Raw genomic sequence first — 25,437 nt, 5'->3', positions numbered from 1 at the left:
TAGCGGCTTCGGTCAAGAATACCATCATAACGACTGGGAGAGCGGTGTGCTGACACCACGCCCCTCGTATCCGCATCCTCCTTTGAGGATGACATGGCGGTCGGATGGTCCCGGTAGGCCACTTGTGGCTTGACGACCGAGTGCTTAAAAAAAAAAAAAAAATAAATAATAATAATAATAATCTGTCATTGTCATTTTAGATCCTGACAGACAGTACACTGGGGTTATAGTTAAAACTTGCGATGATAAACATGCTTTTGCTGCTACTGCCTGGCAGTTATGTATACTGGTAAGATCTATATACTGTGCAGCAAAAGCCACAGAGGATCTACTGTAATTTCTGTCTTGGCGGAGTACATCATATCCTTTAAACTTAATATTTATTTTTGGTTTGATCTCAACATTTTTCAGAAAAAGCTCATGCTCTGAAGCATCCTTGTTTGAGATTGCTGAGTGGGAGTTCCACTGTAAAATTTTCATTAACTGTATTATTTTCTTAACTTTATTAGATAAAATGCTAGCAGTTGCTTGTTATATAGCTGATAAGCCTGTGATGCCATGTTTGGTGGTAGGGCTTGTCTTCCTCAAGGCCGTGTGTTGGCACCACTGCTGTATAATATCTACACTAGTGACCAACCTGTCGGAACAGACACAAGATCTTTCATAATGCCGATGACACAGTGGTTGCAGCCTGAGGAATAACGTTTGAGGAGGTAGAAATGAAACTGATTGAAACCTTCAGAGATCTGGCAGAATACTATGACAATAACAACCTAAAGCCTATCCCATCCAAAACAAAGGTCTGTTTATTTCACTTGAAGAATAGACAAGCTGGGGAAAAAACTGGAAGTAACTTGGAACAGGAAATCAACTGCAACACTGGGACACCCCTACATACCTCGAAGTAAAGCTCGAGCGCACACTTACTTTCAAAGACCATTGGGAAAACAAGAAGCTCAAAGTCTGCAGCAGAAATAATATTATTCACAGGCTCACTAATAGCACACAGGGAGCTCAAAAAAATTTTCTACATACATGTACTCTGTTTGTATGTTTCTCTGTGGCAGAATATACTGCATCAATCTGGCAAAACTCTGCACACACCAGCCGTGTTGATACCGCTCTTAATGAGACAGGCCGCATGTTGCTTGCCTACAGCCATATCCGGTTGACCAAATCTGCATTTTTATAGGCATTACACCTCTGGATATCACTCAAAGAACAGTGACAGAGGTTGAGAAAAAGAAATAGGAAAATTATTCCAGGCATCCCATGTTTGGAAGTGAAGCATCATGCCCTAGACTGAAGTCAAGCAAAAGAGATTTATTCGAACAACTGAAGCCATTAAATCATCACCTTCCGCTTGCTGAATGGCACTGTAATGAAACAAGGCAACTGGAAGTAATAACCAAAACCTAGAGGAAGAACCCACTGCTGGTTTCCAACTACCCTACGAGACATGGAAGACTTTGAACAGATTGCGAAGTAGAGTTATGCGATGCAAACAAAACTTGATGTGGTGGGGCCACATTATTAGAGATGCAACCTGTGAACATGGAAAACTTCAAGATAGTGAACATCTCTTGGCTCACCTGAAGCTGCGTGAAGCCTGCACACTAGAGGACCTGGTTTCAGCAAATCTCCCAACAATCAAGACTGTCGAATTTTAGGCCTCAAAATCAATTAGTCTTGTACAAAGTCTAATGTACATATTGTATTGTATTCTGCAAGTATGTAGCTGTAGATGTATTATGTTGAATATGTAAATAACTGTACTGTACTGAGATAGACATGAAATTAATAAGTCCAAGAGCAGATTCCCAAGTTTTTCAATAACTTGTATCTACTTGGCACATCTGAAAAAGAAGTACTGACTGTGTTTTCTTCCTTCTGATTAGGAAGTTTGACACTGTGGGGAATATAGATTTGCTGCAGCTGTTCCTAATGGTAGTCCACTTTGACAATGTACAGCTGAGGATCTTGATGCAGTAGAAGTCACTGGAGGTTTTATTTGTTGCTGAGGCTGCTTTTACATTGTGATCCTGTGTTGTGTGTTAGGAGGACTGGGTAAGCTTCCTCGTCTTCCCTCTGCCACTGAACCATCGCAACTTCAGTGTATGGCCTGCGAGTTACTAGATTCTTAACTTAAGTATATAGAACATTGAGCTCGGCAGAAGTTGTCTTTATATGTTTCTGCTTCTTGTATTCTGGGCATCTCTTATGTATTAAGTTATGATTCCCTTTACAATGAACACAAAGATAGGATTTGGATATAGCACTCATCTGCTGAGTGATTGTCGCCAAAATTTTTAGTTTTCTGAGAACAACGTTGACTACTAATTTGCTCAAGTTGTAGACAGCTGAAACATTGTCTAACCGTTGCTACATATGAATTGGATAGATTCCTATTCACTATAAAGTTGACACATTGAGTTGCAGACAGGCTCAACGAAAAGACAGTACACAAGAGCTTTTGGCAAAAGCCTTCTTCACAAAAGAAAAACACTCATTCACACAAACCTGAGCAGTGAGAGATAGTTGCCATGTGTGAGGTTGGCTTGCGTGTGTGAGTGTTTTATTTTCTGAAGATCAGTTTGGCCAAAAGCTCATGTTACAGTCTTTTCGTCGTGCCTGTCTGCAATTCAGTGTGTCATCTGTATGGTGAGTAGCAATCTATCCTTATAATAATATTTTTGATAATCCAACTGTCACTTTCCACTGCTTGTTGTTGCTACATGTAGTTGGACTTGATTCTTCATCCTGTATATGCCTATGTATTCCGGCAGGTTCTGGGAATCATTAGGTCAAAGCACAGGTTTTGTATTAGAAGGATGACCAAGAATTACCATTTGAAACATGCTTACTCATCCTTCTGATGCTGAGAACTTGTATTAGTGATTCTACGGCTTGTGTTAATTCATCATCATCATCAGATCAGATCAGACCAGTTACACTGTGCAGGGTTAATCTGTGAGTCAGAGTGGAGGTTAATAACTGTCAACTATTAAACAGCAGAAATTGCGTCAAGTTGCTTTCAGCTTGCATGGAAGTTAAGTCTATTCTAATCACATTTCTCCCTATAGATCTGATATCTGTTATGTTGCTTTGGCAGTCTGCTTTCACTTGAAACACAATTCTTCCCAATGCCATCAGATGCAAGTAGCCATCATTTCCAGCCATTCTCTCTACATGTCTGTGAAAAGGACCTGATGATTTGACTTTGTATCACTTACCCTTGTGTGCCTGTAAGTGCCCGTTTGTGTGTGTGCATGTGCATGTTGGGGACACTCAGCAATAGGATTATCAACATTTGATTGTACTTGAATTTCATATACAGAAATTGTGTGTCTGTTACTCTGTGACTAAATGAGCACTGCTGACCACAGGATGTGTTAAGGTCATTATTACATCAATTTTGGAGGACTTTTCATTAAGCAAAGCAGTATAACTGGTTTCTGGTTCCAGTGTTCCAAGTTATTGTAGTGCAGTACCTGTGGGGTCCCTTCATCAGTTTTATTCAGTAATTTCTTTGTTTTTGCATGCTGCTTGTCTTTCTTGTAGCTGTCTCAACAGATAAAGTTTCTATCGCTTGTGCCCTGACCCGCAGTGTCGGCAGGTTTGGCGTTGTTACAATCGGATTTGGCATGGTTAGTTTGAACGGGTGGCCGGATGCCCTTCCTGCCGCCACCCTTTCCCCCCTCCGGGACGGAATCAGCGTACCCCAGCTGTCTGCGTCTAGTGTAAATCACGAAATAGTGTGATCGTGTTTCAAATGTCTGCGAGTCGTGTAACTGAGGCGGAACGTGGGGACCAGCTTGATACTCACCTAGGGGGATGTGGCAAACCGCCTAAAACCACATCCAGGCTGGCCGGCACACCAGCCCTTGTCTTTAATCCGCCGGGCAGAATCGATCCGGGGCCTGCACGCCTACCCGAGTCCAGGAAGCAGCGCGTTAGCACTCTCGGCTAACCTGGCAGGTTTCAACAGATAAAGTTTGCTTTTCAATATACAGTTTGTGGCATAGAAATTCACATTCAAGGGCTCAGTCGTTTCATGGTTAATTCCCGCCAGGGGCCTCACAGTTCTTTTGTGAGTTCGTACGTGCTCACACGGGGCCCCAAGCTATTGCGGACATTCTTCCTTCCCGAACTGCATTTCTTTCCTTGTGCCCCTCCCTCCCCATCCTTGCTCCTTCCCTTCTGCCCCCTCCTTCCCCTCTCTCTTTAGGTGTTCTTCCTAATGCTGACCTGGTTTACTGTATTCCTTTAGGTTTTTGTTCCCTTTGCCTTTTCATCCTTCCATTTAGGTATTTTTGGTCCCCATTTGGGATTTGTCCACCACTTCCACTATTCTCTCCATAACGTGAGCCACTTGAAGAAAAACCCCTCTCTAGGATCTGTGGCATGGACTTCTCTTCCCCCTCCTTCCCCACTGTACCTCCCTCCACCCGCCTCCTACCCCGCTAGGTCACCAGCATGTGTAGCCACTCCAAGTGGTGGGGCTGTTATGTAACCATCTGGCTGAGCTGCCTGACAACAAGATATTGTATTTCTGATACCTGAGCTGTTACCTCCCCATTTATGCTTAGGAGTGGTTGCTTATTGTTCTGGAGCATTGGAACTCCTGGCAGTGGCTGCTGTGCCAGACAGCCCTTGCTGTAGCTGGGTGGTACATATGGGAAGAGTCCCTGATCGGAGTGGGTGGTATGAGGGTGGATGCATTGTGTATGAAACGTATTAAGCTCCAAAAAAACTGGTAGTTCTTACATGGCCATCTTTTTATTTGGTAATGGATCATTTAATATTGCTTCTTATGACCCTTCCCCTGCCTACACCCTGGGAAGAGAGCCAGGCTCACTGGCATGGTGTGCACTAGAACTGACAGGGACACCATCACCACCACCAAGCTGTTATTTTTTGTGTAAAATATCGAGGACAAGTTTTGTGGAGTCTTTCAGTAAGATGTGATTGGGGTTGCGGTTGATCAGAACTTCTTTTACCACCTTGTCTGCAGCCATTCTAGCTTGTGACTATCTTGGCGACATCCAAGTGTCTGTTACTCATTTTTCATAGTGACCTTATCCTTCAAACTAATGAGCAACACCCAGCCAAACTAGAATGACTGGGCAGTCATTTTGTTTGGCATGTTCAGAAAGTTTGTGAGGACAGTCACATCGATACTGGTGCCTTTATTCTGGCATTTGAGAAGGTCAAGGTTATGTGTTATCAGTGTTATGTGAAGCCATATATCCCGCGACCACTGCAGTGTTTTCGGTGCTTGCATTGAGAGCATGTCTTCCCACTATGTGGCGGACCATCTATGCAGTGAAAGTAACACCCACTCCATGAAGGGAGTCCCTGTGTTCCGCTGCCCGTGTGTGTTAATCGTCACAATCATTACTCTCCACACTCACCAGATTCCCCAGTTTATAAGAAGATACAGGAGTATAAGTTCCTTATCATTTATCTTACACTGAGGCTTGTCAGAAATATGACCACCTTCACACCATGTTGATGACATCTAACGCCCTTTCCCTCTCCTCTGTCCTTCGTACCACAGACTTGCCCCCTGTCCCCAAAATTGAACAGTGAGAATCTCTTGTAAAATTTTTCAGTGAGGAAACTTCAAAAAATGTAAGCAACTCTCGCTCATCTAGAGTGTAACCTATTCTAAATGATTCAGTAACTAAGTTATATCTTCTTTTCTTGTGTAATACCCTTTCGTTATTTACGATAGCAAATGTATTCTTCCAGAAAGAAGAGTCAGTAGCTCAAAGAATTCATAGCATCCTAAACAAATTATTTACAGATTTGATTGTGAGATTTATCAGCCTGTGCGCATGCGCACTACCTACTTCTGGTAGACAGCTGGAATTGAAATTTAAAAAAAAAAAAAAAAAAAAAAAAAGAAAAGGAAATGAGTGTATGGCATTGTGAGCTGGGAGTCCCCCATTTGGGGAAGTTCAGCTGCCAAGGACAAGTACTTATTGCATTCAACGCCACTTTGGGCGACTTGAGTGTCGGAAATGGGGATGAAATGACGACGAGGGCAACACAACACCCAGTCCCTGAGTGGAAAAAATCTCCTGCCTAGCCGGGAATCGAAACCGGGCCCCTTGGCATGGCATTCTGACGCGAAGCTCGAAAAATCTGTAGTTACAAAATTTTCTGAAGATGTCAGTAGATTTTTCATCAGCTCATGTAGTTAAGAAAAAAAATTCCACTATGATGACTTCTTAAAAAGCTTCGAAGTTATAGATGCTGGATCTAGGAAAAGGAAATCATTATTCTCAGTTGTGAAGCTGAGAGAGTTATTTCCTGATGTTCTGAATGATTGTGAAAAAAAAACTGTAAAATTTGAGTTTTCAAGACACCAGTTTGGTGACTTTGGAATGGTTGAAGAAGAGAGAGATGCTACTGATGCTGCTTGGTATAAAATATCTGCTACATGTGGTACATCAGGCATTAAAGAAGTATCCATCACTAAGCAAGCTTATGCCTTCATTACTGATTATTCCTCATAGTAACACTGCCTGTAAATAGAGTTCTTAGTATTGTTAGGAAAAAAGTTCTGAATTTCGATCTAGTTTGAATACAGGAACCTTGAGTGCTTTGATCACCAGTAAAATGAACCATCTATCTTCAGGAAGAGCATGTTACCAAAATAAGCACAGCCATTGCCACCGCCATGCATGATCATTGTTGTCATGCTTGCAAGATCTTAATCAGCATCCATCCTCTGCTGTAGTTTCCTCCCTAGAACCTTCTGTTTCTTTGTCACATGTGTGGGATACATCCACACACTCCCATGTTGTCAGCAGTTGTCTTCTATTCCAGACCTTGCCCTTGCAGGTGGCCTTTGTACAGATTCATCAGTTCTTGCAGAACACCTCATGAGCCATTTTGTGATGGCATATGCATCAGCCTCCTAGCCCGCCGTGTTCTTTGTCTGGAAACAGCGGTCTGAAGTTCCCCCCTTACATTTTACCCCTTGTCATATAGAATCCTACAATGAACCTTTTACTGAATGGAACGTTCTCTCTCTCCCTCTCTCTCTTTCTCCTTGCCCCCGATTCAGCCCCTCACCCCTATTCCATCCGCAACCAGTTGCTTCAGTGCCTCAATACTCCACAATCTTCTCCAGCTGTTTAACTGTGTTTGGCACCAAGGCCTTTTCCTCTCTCATTCGAGAGACAGTATTGTGATCCTCTTCTTCAGCTCAGTAAGGATCCATTATCTCTTCATAGTTATCAGCCCATCAGTCTGACCAATGTTCCCTACAAGTTACTTGAACAGACGGTGTTTCTTCAGCTCAGTTGGGTCCTTAAATCTCAGCAGCTTTTATCTCCTTATTAGTGTGACTTTCAGGAGGGACAGTCTTTGATTGATCATCTGCTTCAATTGGAAACTGCAGTCCGGCAAACCTTTTCTTGCTTCTGCCGTCTCGTTGTGGTTTTCTTTGATCGTCGTAGGGCCTACAACACAGCTTGGTGCCATCACATCCTACTTATGCTCCATGAATGGCGTCTTTGGGACCCCCTCCCACGTTTTGCCAGTTCCTGTCCCACCGGCTGTTCAGAGTTCTGGTTGGCACTGCTCTCAGTTCTCTGCAGACCCAGGAGAATGTGTTCCACAGAGCTTCATATTAAGTGTCCTTTTTTTCTCCTTAGTGTTCATGACTTGTGGCCTCTGCCAAACTGTTGGTCACCACTGCTCTATATGTGGATGATTTCTGTATTTGGGCTAGCTCCCACTTGATGGCCTCAGCAGAACAACTGCTCCAGGGTGCCATCTGACACACTTCTGCATCGACACTCTTATCTGGTTTACAATTCTCTTTCATTAAGTCGAGGGCAGTGCATTTCTGCCTCCATACTACAGTCCATCCTGATCTAGAGCTCTACCTTGATGCCCAACACCTGACCGTGGTCTCTTCAGTTCCATTTCCTTTTTGACTGCAAGCTTACTTGTTTGCCTCATATCCACCTTTTGAAGGTTGGCTGTTTTGATAAAACTCCATGTCCTTTGCTTCCATGCCTACACCTCTTGGGGTGCAAATCGTTAGACCCTTCTCTGCCTTTATCAGGCTTTACTTCTTCTCGTCTGAATTATGGTTGTTAAGTTTATGGATCAGCTGCTGTTTCCAACACTGCTCCTTTTGGACCCCGTTCACCATTGTCGTATCTTTATAGCCACAAGTTCCTTTTGCTCTAGCACCGTCAATAGCCTTTTGGTTTACGCTGGGATCCCTCCATTTTCAGTTTGGTGGTACTATCTCCTGGCTTCCTATGCCTTGACTATCCACTCTTCCCCTGCTCACCCCTCCTATTCTATTCTGTTTGCGGCTTCAGGACATCACCCACCTCCTGACCCCCCACCCCCCCCCCCACCCCTCCACCCCCCACCCACCCCTCAGGTGGGTTTTTTTCTTGGACTCCACCATGTTTCTCACCACCATGAAATTTCCATCTCCCCTCCTTGTCCTCTTGCCCACATTCTCTCCCTAGCAACCTACCCCCCCCCCCTTTCCCCTCAACTTGGCTGGTTCTTTGGCACTGGATTTGGATGGATCTCTTCCGGGATCTGAAAGCCTCCATCACTCCAATGGTGTTTCGTTGTTTATTACACCCACTCTTATGGGAGTTTCAGGATGCCACTGGTTTTTATGGCGATGGCTCTAAATCCGCCGAACATATGGGATATACCCTCTTGTCTTCTGTTGGCACAGAACACCATCACTTGCCTGCCATGTGTGGGATGTTTACTGCAGAATTTATGGCCATCTGTCGGGTCCTCTGCTTTATTGAACAGTCCTCCCTCACCCGAGTTCTGTTATGTACAGACTCAATAATGGCGTTTCGGCTCTCACTCTGTGTTTTTCCCACAAATGCTTGGTCTTTGCCATCCACGACCTTCTCGCTAATCTCGGCAATGCTGCTTGGTCAGTTTATTTTCTTTGGGTTCCCAGCCACATGGGTATCCTGGGTAATGAACTTGCCAATCATCTGGCTGGAGGCCGGCCACCTAGGGGCAGATTTGCAGATTTTCATCTAATCCCTTTTTGCCCAATTGTGGGCCAACTCTTGGAGGGGGGGGGGGGGGGGCTACCTTTTCTGTCTAATAAACTTTGTGCAATCGAGGAGACTTCCACCACGCGGCGTTCTTCCCTCTGCCTCTCTCAGTGGGAATCTACCATCTTCTGCCATCTTTTTATCGGCAATACTAAGTTGACCCATGGGTTTTTTACTCCGCAGTGAGCTTCCTCCCCTTTGTAGTTGCAGTGTCACTCTCATAGTGTTCCACATTTTGCTGGACTACTCCTGTCTTTTGGGTCGTTGCACTAAATACACCTTCCTGGTTGTTAGTGGGTGACCCTTGCATGGTTATGTCTGTCTTCAGTTTTCTTCGCAAAAATTGTTTGTCCTTCCAGTTTTAAGTACGGAATTTTCCTCCCGAATTGGTGTCCCTTGGTTAGCATTGGCACTGGATATGGAGACCTTGGCCTTGCCTACACACTGGCCCGTTTCTCCCACCATTTTTCCTTATGTTTTGTCTGGTCTTTTGAGCAATTTTGTTTCCTCTTTTCTTGTGTCTCATTCCCCTGGTGTTGTCCCTGTTTTGTTATGATCATGCTATGGTGTGGAGATCTGGAAGGGATCAGTGACTATGGTGGTGCCCCAACGTGTGTAGCATTTCTGGGGTGCCCCTGCTCCCCTCTCCCTCATGTTGTCTACTCTTCCTGCTTCCCCAACATTCCTTTCACCTCTTTGTTTTCCTGTTTTCTCTTCCACTTGACTGGACTCTGCTGTTCATGTTGTTCCTTCCTTGGTTTTTGCCACCTTATCTCAGGGGACTGATGACCTCGCAGTTTGGTCCCCTCCCCCAATCAATCAACCAACCAACCAAAAATTCTGGTTAATTAGAGTACAGATTCACTTGTATTTGTGTACAATGTTGCCTGTCCACTGCCCATAATTTGAATTTTGACTATTTGTGGGAAACACCATAAAAACACTACTGCACTGTGCAATAAGTGTTAAAATTTGAAAATTTATTTCACAAAAAGAGAAAATATGGATTGATGAGAGGTTCTATTTCTATTTTACCTTGGTAGGTCAGAGATCAATAAATGAAGATTTTAAATAAAGTAAGGGAAAATGGAAGTCTTTGGAAGAGAATCAAAAGAGTCCAGTTGACAGAGCTTGGTACTGAGAACACATGACATCTTGTGCAACATGTACCACAACTGCAAGTATGTTCAGCAACATCATACTAATGCAAACATTTCCAAACTTTGGAGAGAAAAACTAGTTGTATGAAGCAACATCCAGTTCTGACTTTGTTGAGACACAGTTGCTCAAGAAACTACTTACCAGCATTTTCTCTCTACTGTATTTCATGTTGCTTTTTATGAAGAAATGTTCAGTTCAAACAACTGGCTAATACTGAGATACTGTATGTTATTAGTAACCCTAGGAAGGTAAGTATAATGTTTGATGTGCTAAAGCATAGTTAAGAGTTTTGATTTTGGTATCTTTTGTATAGTTTGAATCTTTCCTAAATTAAATGAGGATATATCTCTCATTGTTAAATGTGTTTTTCTTTTAGGAGGCCTTCAGAAAAGCGACGTGGTAAGCCGTTGTGTTATTGATCACTACATTCCTTTCCTACCACTGGAGGTGCAACATGTGAAAAACTGCATTAAAGATGCATTTCATAGAAAAGGTGCTCAGCAAGTTTCAGATGATGACATTCAGTAAGTCCGATGTGGTATTTAAAGAAAGATATCTGTGAACCTTCATCACTGTTTGGTTGACAACTTGTATGATAATATCAGCAGCTTTTTAGATGTCAGTGTGTGAGAATATTACTTTAAATGATTAATGGAAAATCTCATATAAAGATATGAAAAAAATACTAACAAAGAGATAGAGGGGCAGGCCAGTACTTAGCTCAGTACAGCCGATAGATACACAAAACAGAACAGAAAATTTACGCTTCTAACTTTCAGAACTTTGTTCCTTCATCAGGGAGGAGAGAGGGAAAAGAAAGGGAAGAAGGGAAAGTGGATTCAGGATCCTTGCTACCCTCCCTGTTTTCCTTTCCCTGTTGCTTCATAACCTGGGTTGTGAGTAACTTAATCCACTTTCCCTTCTTCCCTTTCTTTCCCCTCTCTCCTCCCTGATGAAGGAACAAAGTTCTGAAAGTTAGGAATGTAAATTTTCTGTTCTGTTTTGTGTATCTATCGGCTGTACTGAGCTGAGGTAAGTACTGGCCAGCCCCTCTCTCTCTTTGTTAGAATATTACTTTATCGGACATGTATCTGTTTACAGCAAGGGTGCAGAAACTGGTTGTAAGAGAGGATCAACAGTTGTGAATGTTAAAGGGTTATTAAACTTTGTCAATGATGGCCTTGCTAATTTGTTTCTTTGCATTTTACTTAAACTGACATAGGTAAATCAAAGGAAATAAATGTAAAGCTGAATCGTTTTCTTCATGGGGTACCACAACCATATATTTGTTGAATATATGGCTGTAATGTTTCCACCTTGCTTGCTGCTTATTCACCTTATTGAAACTTGAACAATTGGATAGTTTTGGCATTAAAGACATTTTTCGAGTGCAATCTACAAAAAACAGAACAAAGATAGACCAATTTTATGTTTGGCTTACTGACAGACAAAAACATTTTACGAAGGACAGACCAAAAAATTCAATACTTACAGGTGTCAACATGTAGTAATACACTGAAAAAAAAAAAAAAAAAGGTATAGGCATGTGTATTCAAATACAGAGATATGTAAACAGGCAGAATATGGCGCTGCAGTCTGCAATGCCTATATAAGACAAGTGACTGACGACTGACGCAGTTGTTAGAGTGGTTACTGCTGTTACGATGACAGGTTATCAAGATTTAAGTGAGTTTGAACGTGATGTTACAGTCAGTGCATGAGCGATGGGACACAGCATCTCCGAAGTAGTGAAGAAGTGGGGATTTTCCTGTACGACCATTTAACAAGTGTACCGTGAATATCAGGAATCCGGTAAAACATCATATCTCCGTGGCCGTAAAAAGATCCTGCAAGAACGGGACCAACAACAACTGAAGAGAATCGTTCAATGTGACAGAAGTGTAACCCTTCCCCAGATTGCTGTAGACTTCAAGGCTGGGCCGTCAACAAGTGTCAGTGTGTGAACATTCAACAATACATCATCAATATGAGCTTTTGGAGGTGAAGGCCCACTTGTGTACCCTTGATGACTGCATGACACAAAGTTTTACACCCACCTGGGCCCGTCAACACCCACATTGCACTGTTTATGGCTGGAGACATGTTGCCTGGTCAGACGAGTCTCGTTTCAAATTGTATCAAGTGGATGGATGTGTACAAGTATGGAGACAACCTCATGAATCCATGGATCCTGCATGTCGGCAGGGGACTGTTCAGGCTGGTGGAGGCTCTGTAATGGTATGGGGTCTGTGCAGTTGGAGTGATATGGGACCCCTGATATGTCTAGATACGACTCTGACAGGTGACACATACGTAAGCATCGTGTCTGATCACCTGCACCCATTCATGTCTATTGTGTATTCCGACATACTTCGGCAATTCCAGCAGGACAACGTGACACCCCACACATCCAGAATTGCTACAGAGTGGCTCCAGGAACACTCTTCTGAGTTTAAACACTTCCGCTGGCTACCAAACTCCCCAGACATGAACATTATTGGGCACATCTGGGATGCCTTGCAACGTGCTATTCAGAAGAGATCTCCAACTCGTCGTACTCTTACAGATTTATGAACAGCCCTGAAGGATTCTTGGTGTTAATTCCCTCCAGCACTACTTCAGACATTAGTCGAGTCCATGCCATATCATGTTGTGGCACTTCTGTGTGCTCGTAGGGGCCCTACTGGTGGCCCTACACAATATTAGGTAGATGTACCAGTTTCTGTGGCTCTCCTGTGTATTACCAGATTATTAAGCAGTGGACGTAACAATTCCGAGAACAAGGACATATGTTGCTGACATCAAAATTAACAATGGAAGTCTACTGAGTTGGTTAAAAAATGCCCTACAGTGAAGGGATAATCTGTATTGGAGCTGAGGTCCTCTTATGTTAAAAACGCTTCCATTATCTTATGCTCACGTCCCATCTGGCAGAATTATATTTTTGAATATTTTATGCCAAAGATGCAATAAAAAATTCCTTTCTCCTTTTCCTAAATTTCACCCCACTCTGCAGGCGCATTTGCTGCTTTGGAATGCTGTTTCTACTGGATATTTTTGATACACTTTTGTCCTTTTAATATGCCTATAATAACACAGATGAGGTATGTATATTTCTCTGATATATCTCTTGATGTATAGTCACACTGATTTAAGTAGCTGTATCGGTTTCCCTTGTAGACAGAACTGACAGTCAGTGTCTAACAATGAAAGGGAGCATGTGCAGTACTTAAAATGTGGCATTAGTTTTGAGGATGATTGTTACCACATTCAGGAAACTTTCTGTTTTTAATTTTGATGTTCCCATGTTATGTGCTCGCTCTTGGAACTGTTATATGAGCTCTTTAACAACTGTATATCACAACATTTTGGCACCTGCAAGTACAAAAATTTTTAAGTTGTTCTTTGGAAAATGTTTTTTGTATGTCAGTGAGCCAAGCATATACTTGCTGTAACTTTGTTATATTTGTAGACTGAACTTTGTCTTTCAGCAAATGTGTTTATGACAATGGTATTCTTAGAGTTTGTCACTACATCAGCAATAAAAAAAAAGATGTTTGTCACAATCATATAATGGTTTTGATGCTTGATTTAATTATTGATTATCATTGATAACAGTGAAGGTGTAAAGAGTTCAGAGTACTACAAGAGAGGGTGAGGAGTTAACAAGATGTGAGACTGCATTGGTAGCTTGGGAATAAATAAACACAAATCTTTATACTGACCTCAGTCTTGGTGACATGACAAATTGCTTTGTGGAGTGGTTGGACAGTGACAGTTTGTTTGTCATCAACTGATAGCATTAAAATGTGCTGTCCATCTTGATACAAAATGTCTGAAATAATAAAGGGGGTGCTTCACAGGTATTTTAAACGTACTTAGAAAATTTTTTAATTAATTAAATTTAAAAGTGCTAAGTGACAGGATTTACTCTACTGTAAGACAACATGTTTGGTCAAATTTATGATTGGTATAGCGTATTTTGAATGTAGCTTTCAAGAATGTAGCTTCCAACATGACTGTTTTCAGATAAACATCACAATTTGACACATTATTCCACATAGTATTATTGTGTGCTAAGTGTGTTTTGTATTTACTGACATGTTGGTGTTTCCTAAAGAGGAAGCTGGCCAAGATGCTCTTGTTTGACAACAAATGAGGGCTGGCAATGTGCTGTCTACTCATCCAGTTTGTTGCTTGAAGTTAGGTGCTGGAACTGCAAACTAAAAGCTGGGAACTTTCACATTAGCGATCTTGGTATGATGCTGGGAATTCAGTTTATCTGTTGAAAATCAAATAGAGAAATTCTGTTGATTCTGACAATGTCATCTGCTCCCTTGCTATCAGAGCCAGTTTAGAGGCTTTAGTCTAGGCCATCCACCCAGGGGACATATGCCTGCATCAGATGCAAGTGATTGGGGAAGTACTCTCTGACTGCTCCTGGTGCCAGTATTTGTACTCTTCAGTGTTAATCACTGACAAATGCAACAACCAGTCTGAAACATATACTGCGGATGAAATTTTCTTGGCTTCTGTCCAAGTGGCTGTGTTGAAATTCCATGATGTTTTGATGAGTGTCCCTCTTTTCAACTTCTGATGAAGACTTCCCTGTGCCATTCATCTGTGCTTACATAAGTTCACTACCTGACAAAAAATGACGTACCCAACAGACTTGGTCGAATTTCACTTAACTTTGCACAGCAACACACGATTGAGAATTATATAAACATTTAGGGTTCCAATATGACAGGTAGTCAAGTGAAAATGAGACAGATGGAAGAAAGTGAGTTAACAGTTTACTCACTGTTTATTATTTCATTTTAATCACCACAGCTGTTAATACATGTATCCCACTGTTAGCCAGGATGGTCATTGTCTTCATGGAAAAATGTTTGCAGTTGCTTACGGAACTATAGTTGTACAAGGCGTACACCTTTACATCCTAAGCAAACTGATGATTTACTTTCTTCCTGGCTCCAAAAATATGTAAAATGCATGGGGAGAGATAACGACTCTTTCAAGGATGTGAAATGACTTCCCAACTAAACTTCTGCAGCATACTCAAAACAATCTTGACAACATGTGGGGAGGCTGGGAAGCCCTTTCCTCCATACAGTCCTGATCCCCACCATATAGATGGTCTGGTGTCGCACCCTTGTACTTCTATTCCTCATATGAATGTGTCAAATGGCCAGTGGTACATGTGTTCAACCTCCACTGTATATTGACTTGAACACTGTCATGATCAGTGGACCAATGAAAATTGAACATTAAACATTGTGTTGATTGAGTATTTGCCTGCTTGGTAGGTACCTTCATAATTGTAACTGAGAAACACAAAATTGTAACATTTTGCAGTATTAATTTATGAGCACTTTATGGAGTTTGAAAGAGCCCGTATCGTGAATCTCCATTTGGCCGGCTGGTCAAATTGTGCAATATCGATATTTGTGCAGCATTAAGATGTGACAGCAGCCCAGTATTGGACCTCATGGGATCATGAAAGAAGGCATATTCATCTTCAAGGATCTGATCTACCAAAAGGGAGGGTTACCATATTGTGCACCTAGCGCATTCTGATCCCTTCACATCTGCACCTGCCACAAGAAACCTAGTAACAGAAATTTTGCATCATTCTGTGTCATCCTACTCCACTGGTCAGAGACTACCAAGAGCTGGCCTAGGGAATTACTGTTCCATGCATAGGCTGCCATTAACATCACAAGACAAACAGCTGCATTTGGAGTGGTGCTGTGACCAGGAAGGATGCAGTGCTGATGAATGGCATTGCATTGTGTTCTGTGATGAATTGTGGTTCTGCAATACCCCGAGTGACCATCACGTGTGAGTATGGTGGCGATTTGTGGAGAGGTCCCTTTCTTCTAATGTTTTCGAGAGGCACAGTGTTGTTACTCCTTGCATCATTGTATGGGGAACCATCAAGTATGGCTACAGGTCACAAGTGGTACTGATTGTAGGAACTCTGACAGCACAGTGGTACCTCAAGGACATCCTGCACCCTCATTTAATACCTCTCATTTGGCAGTATCTTGCTGCAATTTTTCTACAGGACAGTGCTTGTTCACACCTGGCATATGTCTCTATGAACTATCTGTGTGATGTTGAGATACCAACAGTTGTCTGCTAGCTTTCCTCAGGAGAGGAGCTTTGTGACACCCTACCCAATTGGAACAGAACACATCCAGGCCCCAGGGCAGTGGTTCCCAACCACTGAATACAGTAACATATTAGCACCATCCTCTCTCCCCCCCCCCCCCACCCTCCCCCCCCCCCACCCCACCCCACCTCACCCCTCCTCCTCACCAACATTTATATGCGCTCGAGGCTAACTAAATTTTAGAACGAGAAATAATTTTTCTGTAAGCATCGATTCAACACGTGCCCTGCAGAAATACTGAGCCATGCTGCCTCCATAGTCATCCACAACTGAGAAAGGGTTGCCGGTGCAGGATTTTGTGCATTCTCGATTGTGTCCCATGAATGTTCGATGGGATTCATGTCGGGTGATGTGGGTGGCCAGATCATTCATTCAAATTGTCCAGAATGTTCTTCACACCAATCGCAAACATTTGTGATGGCCCAATGAAATGGTGCATTGTGATCATAAAAAATCCATTCATGTTTTGGAACCTGAAGTCCACGAATGGCTACAAATGTTTTCCAAGTACCCGAACATAACCATTTCCAGTTAGATCATCAGTTCAGTTGGACCAGAGGATCCATTCCGTCCCATCTAAACAAGCCCACAGCATTGTGGAACTACCACCAGCTTGTACATGCCTCGTTGAAAACTTGGGTCCATGGCTTCGTGGGGCCTTGCACCACACTCAAACCATACCATCAGCTCTCACCAACTAGCACTGGGACTCAGCTGACCAGAGCAAGATTTTCCTATCATCTATGGTCCAACCGACGTCATGAGTCCAGGAGAGGCACTGCAGGCGATGTTGTGCTGTTAGGAAAGGCACTCGCATCAGTCATCTGCTATCACAGCCCATTATGTCAAATTTTTCTGCACTGTGCTAATGGATATGTTCATTGTATGTAGCACTGACAGCTCTATGCAAACACCTCTGCTCTTGGTCATTAAGTGATGGTCTTCAGTCACTGCTGCATTGTTCATGGTGGGTGGTAATGCCTGGTATTCTCAGCACACACTTGACACTGCAGATATCAGAATATTGAATTCCCTAATGATTTTTGAAATGGAGTGGGCCTTCCGTCTAGCTCCAAGTACCATTCTGCATCCAAAATCTGTTAATTCCCCTCATGTAGCCATAATGACAACTCCGCCAATCCTCTGTCCTTTTATATGTGGTATACATGATATTAGTGCCATCTGTATATGTGATATGTGCATATCACTATCCTATAACTTTTATCACATCACTGTATGTAACAGTTTCGCTGTCAGAAATGCATGGTACAAAGAATGTGTGTACTGTGTGGATCACGTGAGGAAGATGTTGTTCATACATTCTTTTCACAAGCTGTTGCCTTCCATCACATTATGTCACTCGTTAACACTAGTATCTGAAAAAAATAGTTATTGGTAACTTATGTAATCAATATTACTGTCTTACAGAATAATGATAATAGTAATGATCTTTTAAAAACAATGTAGTTTCATTACCAAAATGCTGCCATGTTCTTTGTAAAGTTGACTTGATACTGTAATCACCAAAATGACATCACATACACTCTCAACATTTCCTCCGCCCCTTGCTGTTTTGGATTGTGCTTCTGGTGGCAGATCTTCATGAGAAGTATCCCTTGTTTGCAACCAAAAGTTTTTTAACCTCTGAAATCACTCTCAGAGTCAGTAATCAGTGGCCAGCAGCACATGCGTCCAACCCCCACTGTATATTAACTTAAACACTGTCATGACCAGTGAGCCAGTGGCAATTGAACATTGTTTGTGTTGATTGATTATTCCCCTGCTTGGTAGGTAACTTTGTAATTATAAATGATCAGCACAAAATTGTGATGCTTTGCAGTATTAATTTATTTTGTTAACCAGTTTTTGTTTGTTTGTAAAGCCCCCAATAGATATTATTTGGCCATTTTCATCCTTTAAATTATGTGTCAGTTGCAGACCTCCACAGGACATTAGTCAAATGTTGGTTGCTCATCATTTCATCTGGTTTTAGCCATAATCATCTGCCAGAAATACAGTGACACAGCTGTTGAATAACTCCCAACTGTGTGAGTGCAAAGCGTAATATCCTAAAATCTTGTGTAGGCTTGTTATATCACGAATTCTGCTTCAAAATGCGAGTCACCTTAACTGTTAATCTCAAGTATTTCCAAAACTGTTTAAGATATCATAATTGTGTTTACATCCAGGTGCATTGTAAAAATGTTCTCAGTAAATGAAGTAAACTATGGCAGTATTAAATAAGGTTATAGTGAAATCACCTTTCTTTCCTCAAAGGACCGTTTTGTAATTTCCACTGCTAGTATTAGTGGTCTAAAACCGATTCATTTAACAACATTAACATATTGCCCTCTGGAATTTGATGGACAGCTTTAAAGAAATTACAGTGCCTAAAATTTAATTTTTCTCTGTTTTGAATGTCAGGACTGATTGCTGTTTCATCAAGAAGTTTATGATGTAATGTGGAACTAATTTCTCACATTGTTAATGATTTCTTTGTATTGGTGTCTACAGCCTATACAAAATTCTTAAGTGGCACAAATCTCCTTTATTTGGCTTCAAGTATTGGGCAGAAGTGTGTGTGTGTGTGTGTGTGTGTGTCACACAGTTAACTGATTTATGCCTCCATTAACAGTTTCAATTTATCAGTACATACAGATAAATTCAGAAAAAAAATGCATGCGAAGTTCAAATTACAGTTGTAGCTGTACAGTCATTATTTGAACGCTGCTTTGCCAACATCTGTGTGTAAGTAGTAGAGTACAGAAATGTACTGTTTACTGCTAATTGAATTTCAAAATGTGTAAAGGTAGCTGATACAATTGTGGATGTAATACAGATGTAATTTGGAATTTTAAGTGGATTTTTCAATATTATGTCTACACATTGATGACTTGAAAATTACCATAGAGGCTGAAATCAGCTGATTGTGTGAGGTGTTTAGGTTTTTTTCTAGTAATAAACAGACGTTGCTTCAATTTTTGAAACAGAGGAATCATACACTACTTATTTAATTTTGGAGAGTAAGATGATGTCGCATTCATGTCCCTTTCAGATCTACAGTACCAGCAGCAGATGTGAGAACAGTTCTGTAACTCATGCTGATACGAGAAGAGACTACACATCATTTACTGAGGACTTCCCAACAGTTCATCTGTGTGAAATCAGAATTACATTCTTAAATAGTTTCAAGAATATCTGAGGTTAATGGTTGAGGAAACACACCGTTTATGTTAGTGGGTTTCTAATTTACACTGCTACTTCCAGACTGAATAGTAGCAGATTAGAAATTGTGGCTGTGTGTTTGAAATATTAATTTCATTGAAACTATTAAATTGAAAATGGTTATTTTGGTGGATGTGGAATACCTTCTACATCGCAGAACATCGTGAAAGTATTTCGTATTTAATATTTTCAGAACTGTTGCAATTTGGAACTTTTTGATGTGTGAAACAGACAGCTGGTGTCAAATGCTCAGTCAAACAGTGTGTTACACACTGTGAATTGGTGTAAAAACATGCAGCTCAGATGTAAAATGCAAAATAAATTAATTGCACATGTACCTGATATTTTTCATGCAATTGTAGTTCATTGTGTCTCATAGAACAAATTTAAATTCTTGATAGTAGACTAAGGTAAAATTTAAACCCTATTCTCTCTCAGTATTTCGTATTGTACTTTAGCATAGTTTCTGCCTGATATTGACTATGGTGATTTGTTTTATTCTAGTCTATTCCATTCCATTGTGTTTGGAGGCATTGTTTTTAAAGTTAATTTACGTATTTTCCTTTTTGCAGAGAAGTCCTGCAGGATGTGACTTTTGGCCCAGAGAAAATGAAGTTGTTTTCAAAATCTGGTTGTAAAAGAATAGTGCAAAAGGTATCAGTTGTTTTAGAGAAGAAGAGACGGAAGTATGGAGACCTGTAACAGGAACGATGCCAATTTTTTAGAAGTATTTTGTTGTGAACTATTGTCTATATATTGCAAGACTTGCTTATTAATTGTTTATAATTTAACATAATTATTGAGACATGTTAATTGAACAAAAAGTCTATGAACTTTGATATTCTATTTTTTCTGTTAAAATAAATTTCACAAAAACATGCTTTCAGCATGTTAATAGTTAATGATGTATTTTTAATATTACCTTGAATTATACTTTCGTGAGTTTGCAGTTTCAGGTGAGTATTATTTCTAAACTCATTCCCTGCTGTATTTCTGTAAAAATTATGAGTCAAATACGAATGTTATTTGAGACAGAAAAGTGTATCCATTTATCACAGTGCCGGCTTAATTTCATGCAGGTACTGTAGCACTAACTAACTGCAGGAACCATATCCATCAATTCATACTCACATCTTTGTAACTGTATTATTTCATTTCCATTTTTATTTCATTAGTTTAAGCATTAGCAGATGCTATGAGCTTTTATTTTTGAATCATCATTTGGCCAACATGATAACATAACTCAAGACAATAAAACTACATGTCCTAGTTGATGTGTATTGGATACATTCGCATTGTGAGACACAGCTGCTATGTAATGACAAATAATTAAATATTGCCCCATGTTATTTGCGGCGCCCTTCCCAAATGTTAACCCACTGAGGTTGCCATGACATAATGTGTCAAGACTGTCAGCTTGTAGAGGTCACCGCTATCTCAATTTGACCTCAGGTTGTGCAGAGCCAGTTTGCTGGTCACCCTAAGTTTTTTTTTAAAGTTGCCCAAACAGGCTGGATAAGAGTTTCTACCTTCGTTACATCTTACATGAACAGAACACAGTACATGCACCTGTAAGTTTAATTATCTTTTTTAGACTGACTGTGCATGAAATGAAATTTTTACAAAATATACTTACAATTACCTCCCAAATATTTGGCACTGTATTTATGACATTTGTGGGGAAAAATAAGGTAAGTAATCACTATTCCAGGCTTTTATCATCGTTTAGTTTATTGCCAAGTGGAACTGAGAGTTTCCTGCCAATTTGGGCATTTTGTAGTACAGGCTCTCTCAAAACTGAGAGGCAGAATGTAGGGCCATATTTTGCGTCTGACTCATTATCCCATTGTTGAATACCGGGTACAGGTGGAAGAAATAATGAGAAAGTTAAGTTTTATCCTACTGTCATTCACTTTTAGGAAAAAGGAATATTTTGTAGCTGAATGCTTTCACTTCATCCTTTCTGGTGAATTCAACAAGACACAACACTGATAATTTTGAAGTTTGGATATCATAAATTTGAACGGATAATTGTGTAGGATTCTGTTCTGACATTGCTACTGCGAGGATTGGATATAAAATGAGGTTGAAGCCATTTTAATGAATTATTAACAATTTCTCACTCATAGCTGATTTATTTGAATAGTAAAGAATCACAAAAGCTGTGCTTTTTTTTTTCTGTGGGCTCTGGTACAAAAGAGTTTTTCCATCACTGTTCCAAATAAAGGGATCTGAGGATACAGTGAAAATTATGAAATCTATTTGTATCTGTATGGTTTCTTGAAAATAACTGTCTTATCGGCACACAGGTTATGTTACATAACTTGCTTAAATAAAAGTGTAGTGTACATATTTTATAATGTTCTAGGCGCTACAGTCTGGAATCGAGCGACCGCTACGGTTGCAGGTTTGAATCCTGCCTCGTGCATGGATGTGTGTGATGTCCTTAGGTTAGTTAGGTTTAAATAGTTCTAAGTTCTAGGCAACTGATGACCTCAGAAGTTATGTCACCTAGTGCTCAGAGACATTTTTTGTTGTATGAGATCTGTTTTTTGTTATGGCTTAATTTGTGTACACTAGTATTCAAAAATACTGTCCATTAAAGACAGCTGTCAAGTTACCAGTTGCAATCCAGAGTGTAGTTTTAAGTTCTCACAAAATAATTAACAAAACATAATGTGTGTGCCCTTTTTTCAAAGTATCAGTCTCCATAATTCTTAATTGGTAGAAGCTGAAGACCTTGGACTGGTAGTGTTCTGTCTCCAGTCATGGCAGTCCTAGTAATCAATCAATGTCTGTACATGAAGTACATAAAAAAGGTGATAATATTTTGCACTTTTTATTATAATGTTCAGTCAAGATTAATGGTTTTAGTTTTATTAACTAGTTCCAGGTATTGCTGTCATCACATTCTGTTAAAATAAAATACAGAGTATTAAGAACAAGCTACTTACTGCTGCCACCTAGGAGTGGCAGATACTTGCTTTTAAAATACGTGTTACACATTGTTGTCAGGAATAAAAACACTGACGGCTGGGGCTGGCATGGTTTTCCAATTATGTAGCCATGACTGCAGCCTCTGGCACCAATCAGAGAGGGCCAAAATGACGCATGCACAGAAGGCGAGATGGGTAGCTCATAGCATCTCCGGCCCACTGCAGGACTGATTGATGTCAGTCAGCACAAGTGGCTGGCATCATGTTTGAAACTGCTGTTCCTGCCTCCCTACAAGTGTCAAGCTTTTGGCATTGCTTCCTTTCAACATCCAAAACCCTCATCCACACCCTACAAAGTGTGTACCTCTGGTCTCCTGTTAAAATTGTTGCTATTCATACTAATCCCAGATGCCTCTTTTGTAACAGAATCCCCAGTATGTTAATGCATGAGCCAAATCTCTCGTTTTTTCTAACTGTGTTTTCATCGATTTTCCAGGCAATGCTCAGCTTTGGCTGGCTTGTCAAGCTCCCTCTGTTTAATATGTCACTTCTACCTTGCACTCGGTATAATGCTCTGCAACTGTGCAAATTGTCTGACCCATATGGATGCTGCCACATTTGCAACGGACACCATACACACCAGGTACATGAAGAGCTACGTCGTCTTTAAGAGGGCGCAACATATCTGAAATCTTGGGGGCATGCAGAACACTGGTCTCAGGCCATGTTTCTGTAGCACCTGTCCTAACCTGCTGCTTGTTGCCCCACAGTATGGTAGGAAAGCATCCAACTTGACATCTTCTGTCGATTCACAAGGTGTCCTCCTTCGGTGGTACCTGAAAGCATTTGCAATGTCTCTCTCGCTGTGATCATTCTCTCTGAACACGTCTCAGTTGCTGCAATTCAGACTGTAGGTGGTCGTCAGAAATAACTTGTGCTCTATGTATTAATGTATTCAGGACCGCTTTCTTGTGAATTGGGTTGGATTGATGTGGGGGAAGAGACCAAACAGCGAGCTCATCAGTCTCATCGGATTAGGGAAGACTGGGGAAGGAAGTCAGCTGTGCCCTGTCAAAGGAACCATCCCGTCATTTGCCTAAACCGATTTAGGGAAATCATGGAAAACCTAAATCAGGGTGGCTGGACGTGGGATTTTCTTGTGAACAGAGTGGTGAAAACTATCAACATTCAAGTATCGATCAGTGTATGTCGTTTTCCTGTACACTGAAGGACTATGCCAGCCTCCTGCCTTCTGCTCAATTAAAACATCCAAGATCAGTATCTTGCCATCCTTCTCCATCTTGATGGTAAATTTAATGTTGGAATGGACACCGTTCATGTGATCAATGAACCGTTGCAGTGTATTTTCACCGTGAGGGCATATCAGGAAGGTTTCATTGGATGCAATGCTTTCGAGCTCAGAGCCTATTCCTGAAAGTGCTCCATGAAGAAATTTGTGACTGCCTGAGACAGTGGTGAGCGGATTGCTATGCCATCTGTCATTTCATAATACCCACCATGGTCCAAGAAGTATGTTGTCATCAGAACATGACGAAACAACATGATGATTGCAGGTGAAACTGTTGCTGCGAAAGATCTAACGTGTTTTGTACTGGCACCTTTGTAAAAAGTGACACAATGTCCAGACTAACCATTACCTCTTTTTGGTCTATTTTCATTTTCTTGAGTGTTTCAGCAAAGTTTAAAACATGGTGTTCACAATATGCCAGTTTTGGTGCTAATAATCCTGAAAGATGTTTTGCTTCCCCGTCTTCCTGATGATGGCCTGTTTCATATCACGACTAGGCTCCCAGTATGCGTCATCTCCTAAAAAATGTAACACCTTCAGGTAGTAATCTTCAGTGTTTAGAATGACAGGTGCCTCCCATATTTAAACTGTTTGTGCACTCTATTTTTGAGGCAGATGCCTACCTTTTGCCTAAAAATTATGAAGAAATCACTGAGAAAGCCTCACTCAGGCTGTGCAGTTACCAGACCAGTCCATTGAAGTATAAAATCTGAGTTTGGCATGCCTCTTTCTCACACCCCTGGAATTAGTCAAATTGCTGAATAATTTGGTGTTTTTCTTTAAGGAATAATTTTCCTTTGTGAGCCAGTTTTTTCACTCAAATTAATTTTGTGCTTCATTGGGATTAGTTGTTTTTATCCTATTGGGCATTATCAAGCAACACTATGTACAACTTTTATTTGCTTCTATTTCATAACACATTATGACTCATACACTGGTGAAGAAGAATCAACATATTGTCATTGATGTATATCTTGCAATCACATATGCAAAGTTCCATCAATGTCTTCTAGCACTGGTTGTTACAGGCATGGTTACAGCTAATCAACATCTGTGGCAGCCACAAGAATTCTTGTTTATTACCATCAAGACTCTAAGGATAATAATATGAACCCTGGAATATGAAATAATCATTTTATGGCATAAAATATGCTTTACATGTGAAATGGTGGATACAACTTTTTCCTGCAGATCTTATAACAGGTGTACTGAACATTGGCAAAGCAGCAACTGAAAAGTGCCAAAGTGTATTTCTTAACACGATACTTTTTGTTTGATTTTAGATTTTCTCAGCATGGAAAGATTTTGAATATTTCTCAGTTATTCAGTCTGGTGGCATCATCCAGAAGTAGCAATATTTCAGGAAGCTGACTTCTTGATATTTTCATGCTTTCCTAATGATGGATTATCTTCTGCTGGATGCCACCTTTATATCCTCTTCCCCTGCTGGAGGCCCCTAGCTAGTTGTCTATAGCTGTGAACGTGGTATAGTGGTGGGGAAAGCACATTGCTGTGGCACAATCTGGTGTCCTCAGACCTGCTGCCTCCAGCGCTAGA

The 25,437-nt window shown here is 41.0% G+C and overlaps 1 protein-coding gene across 1 annotated transcript in view; it reads left to right on the top strand.

The window, feature by feature from the left end:
- Positions 1 to 20,537, top strand: part of LOC124595205 (torsin-1A-like) — an 86,386-nt gene extending 65,849 nt beyond the window's left edge. The window contains exons 5-6 of the mRNA XM_047133843.1: positions 10,609 to 10,756; positions 20,208 to 20,537. Of these exons, the coding sequence (XP_046989799.1) occupies positions 10,609 to 10,756; positions 20,208 to 20,337 (278 nt within the window). The 3' untranslated portion in view covers positions 20,338 to 20,537. The remainder of the gene's footprint in view (positions 1 to 10,608; positions 10,757 to 20,207) is intronic.
- The last annotated feature ends 4,900 nt before the right edge of the window (positions 20,538 to 25,437 follow it).

Source organism: Schistocerca americana, chromosome 2, assembly GCF_021461395.2.
Source record: "Schistocerca americana isolate TAMUIC-IGC-003095 chromosome 2, iqSchAmer2.1, whole genome shotgun sequence".
NCBI classification, from domain to species: Eukaryota; Metazoa; Arthropoda; class Insecta; order Orthoptera; family Acrididae; genus Schistocerca; species Schistocerca americana.
Note: the sequence above shows the minus strand (reverse complement) of the source record. Positions and strands in the feature narration are given on the sequence as shown.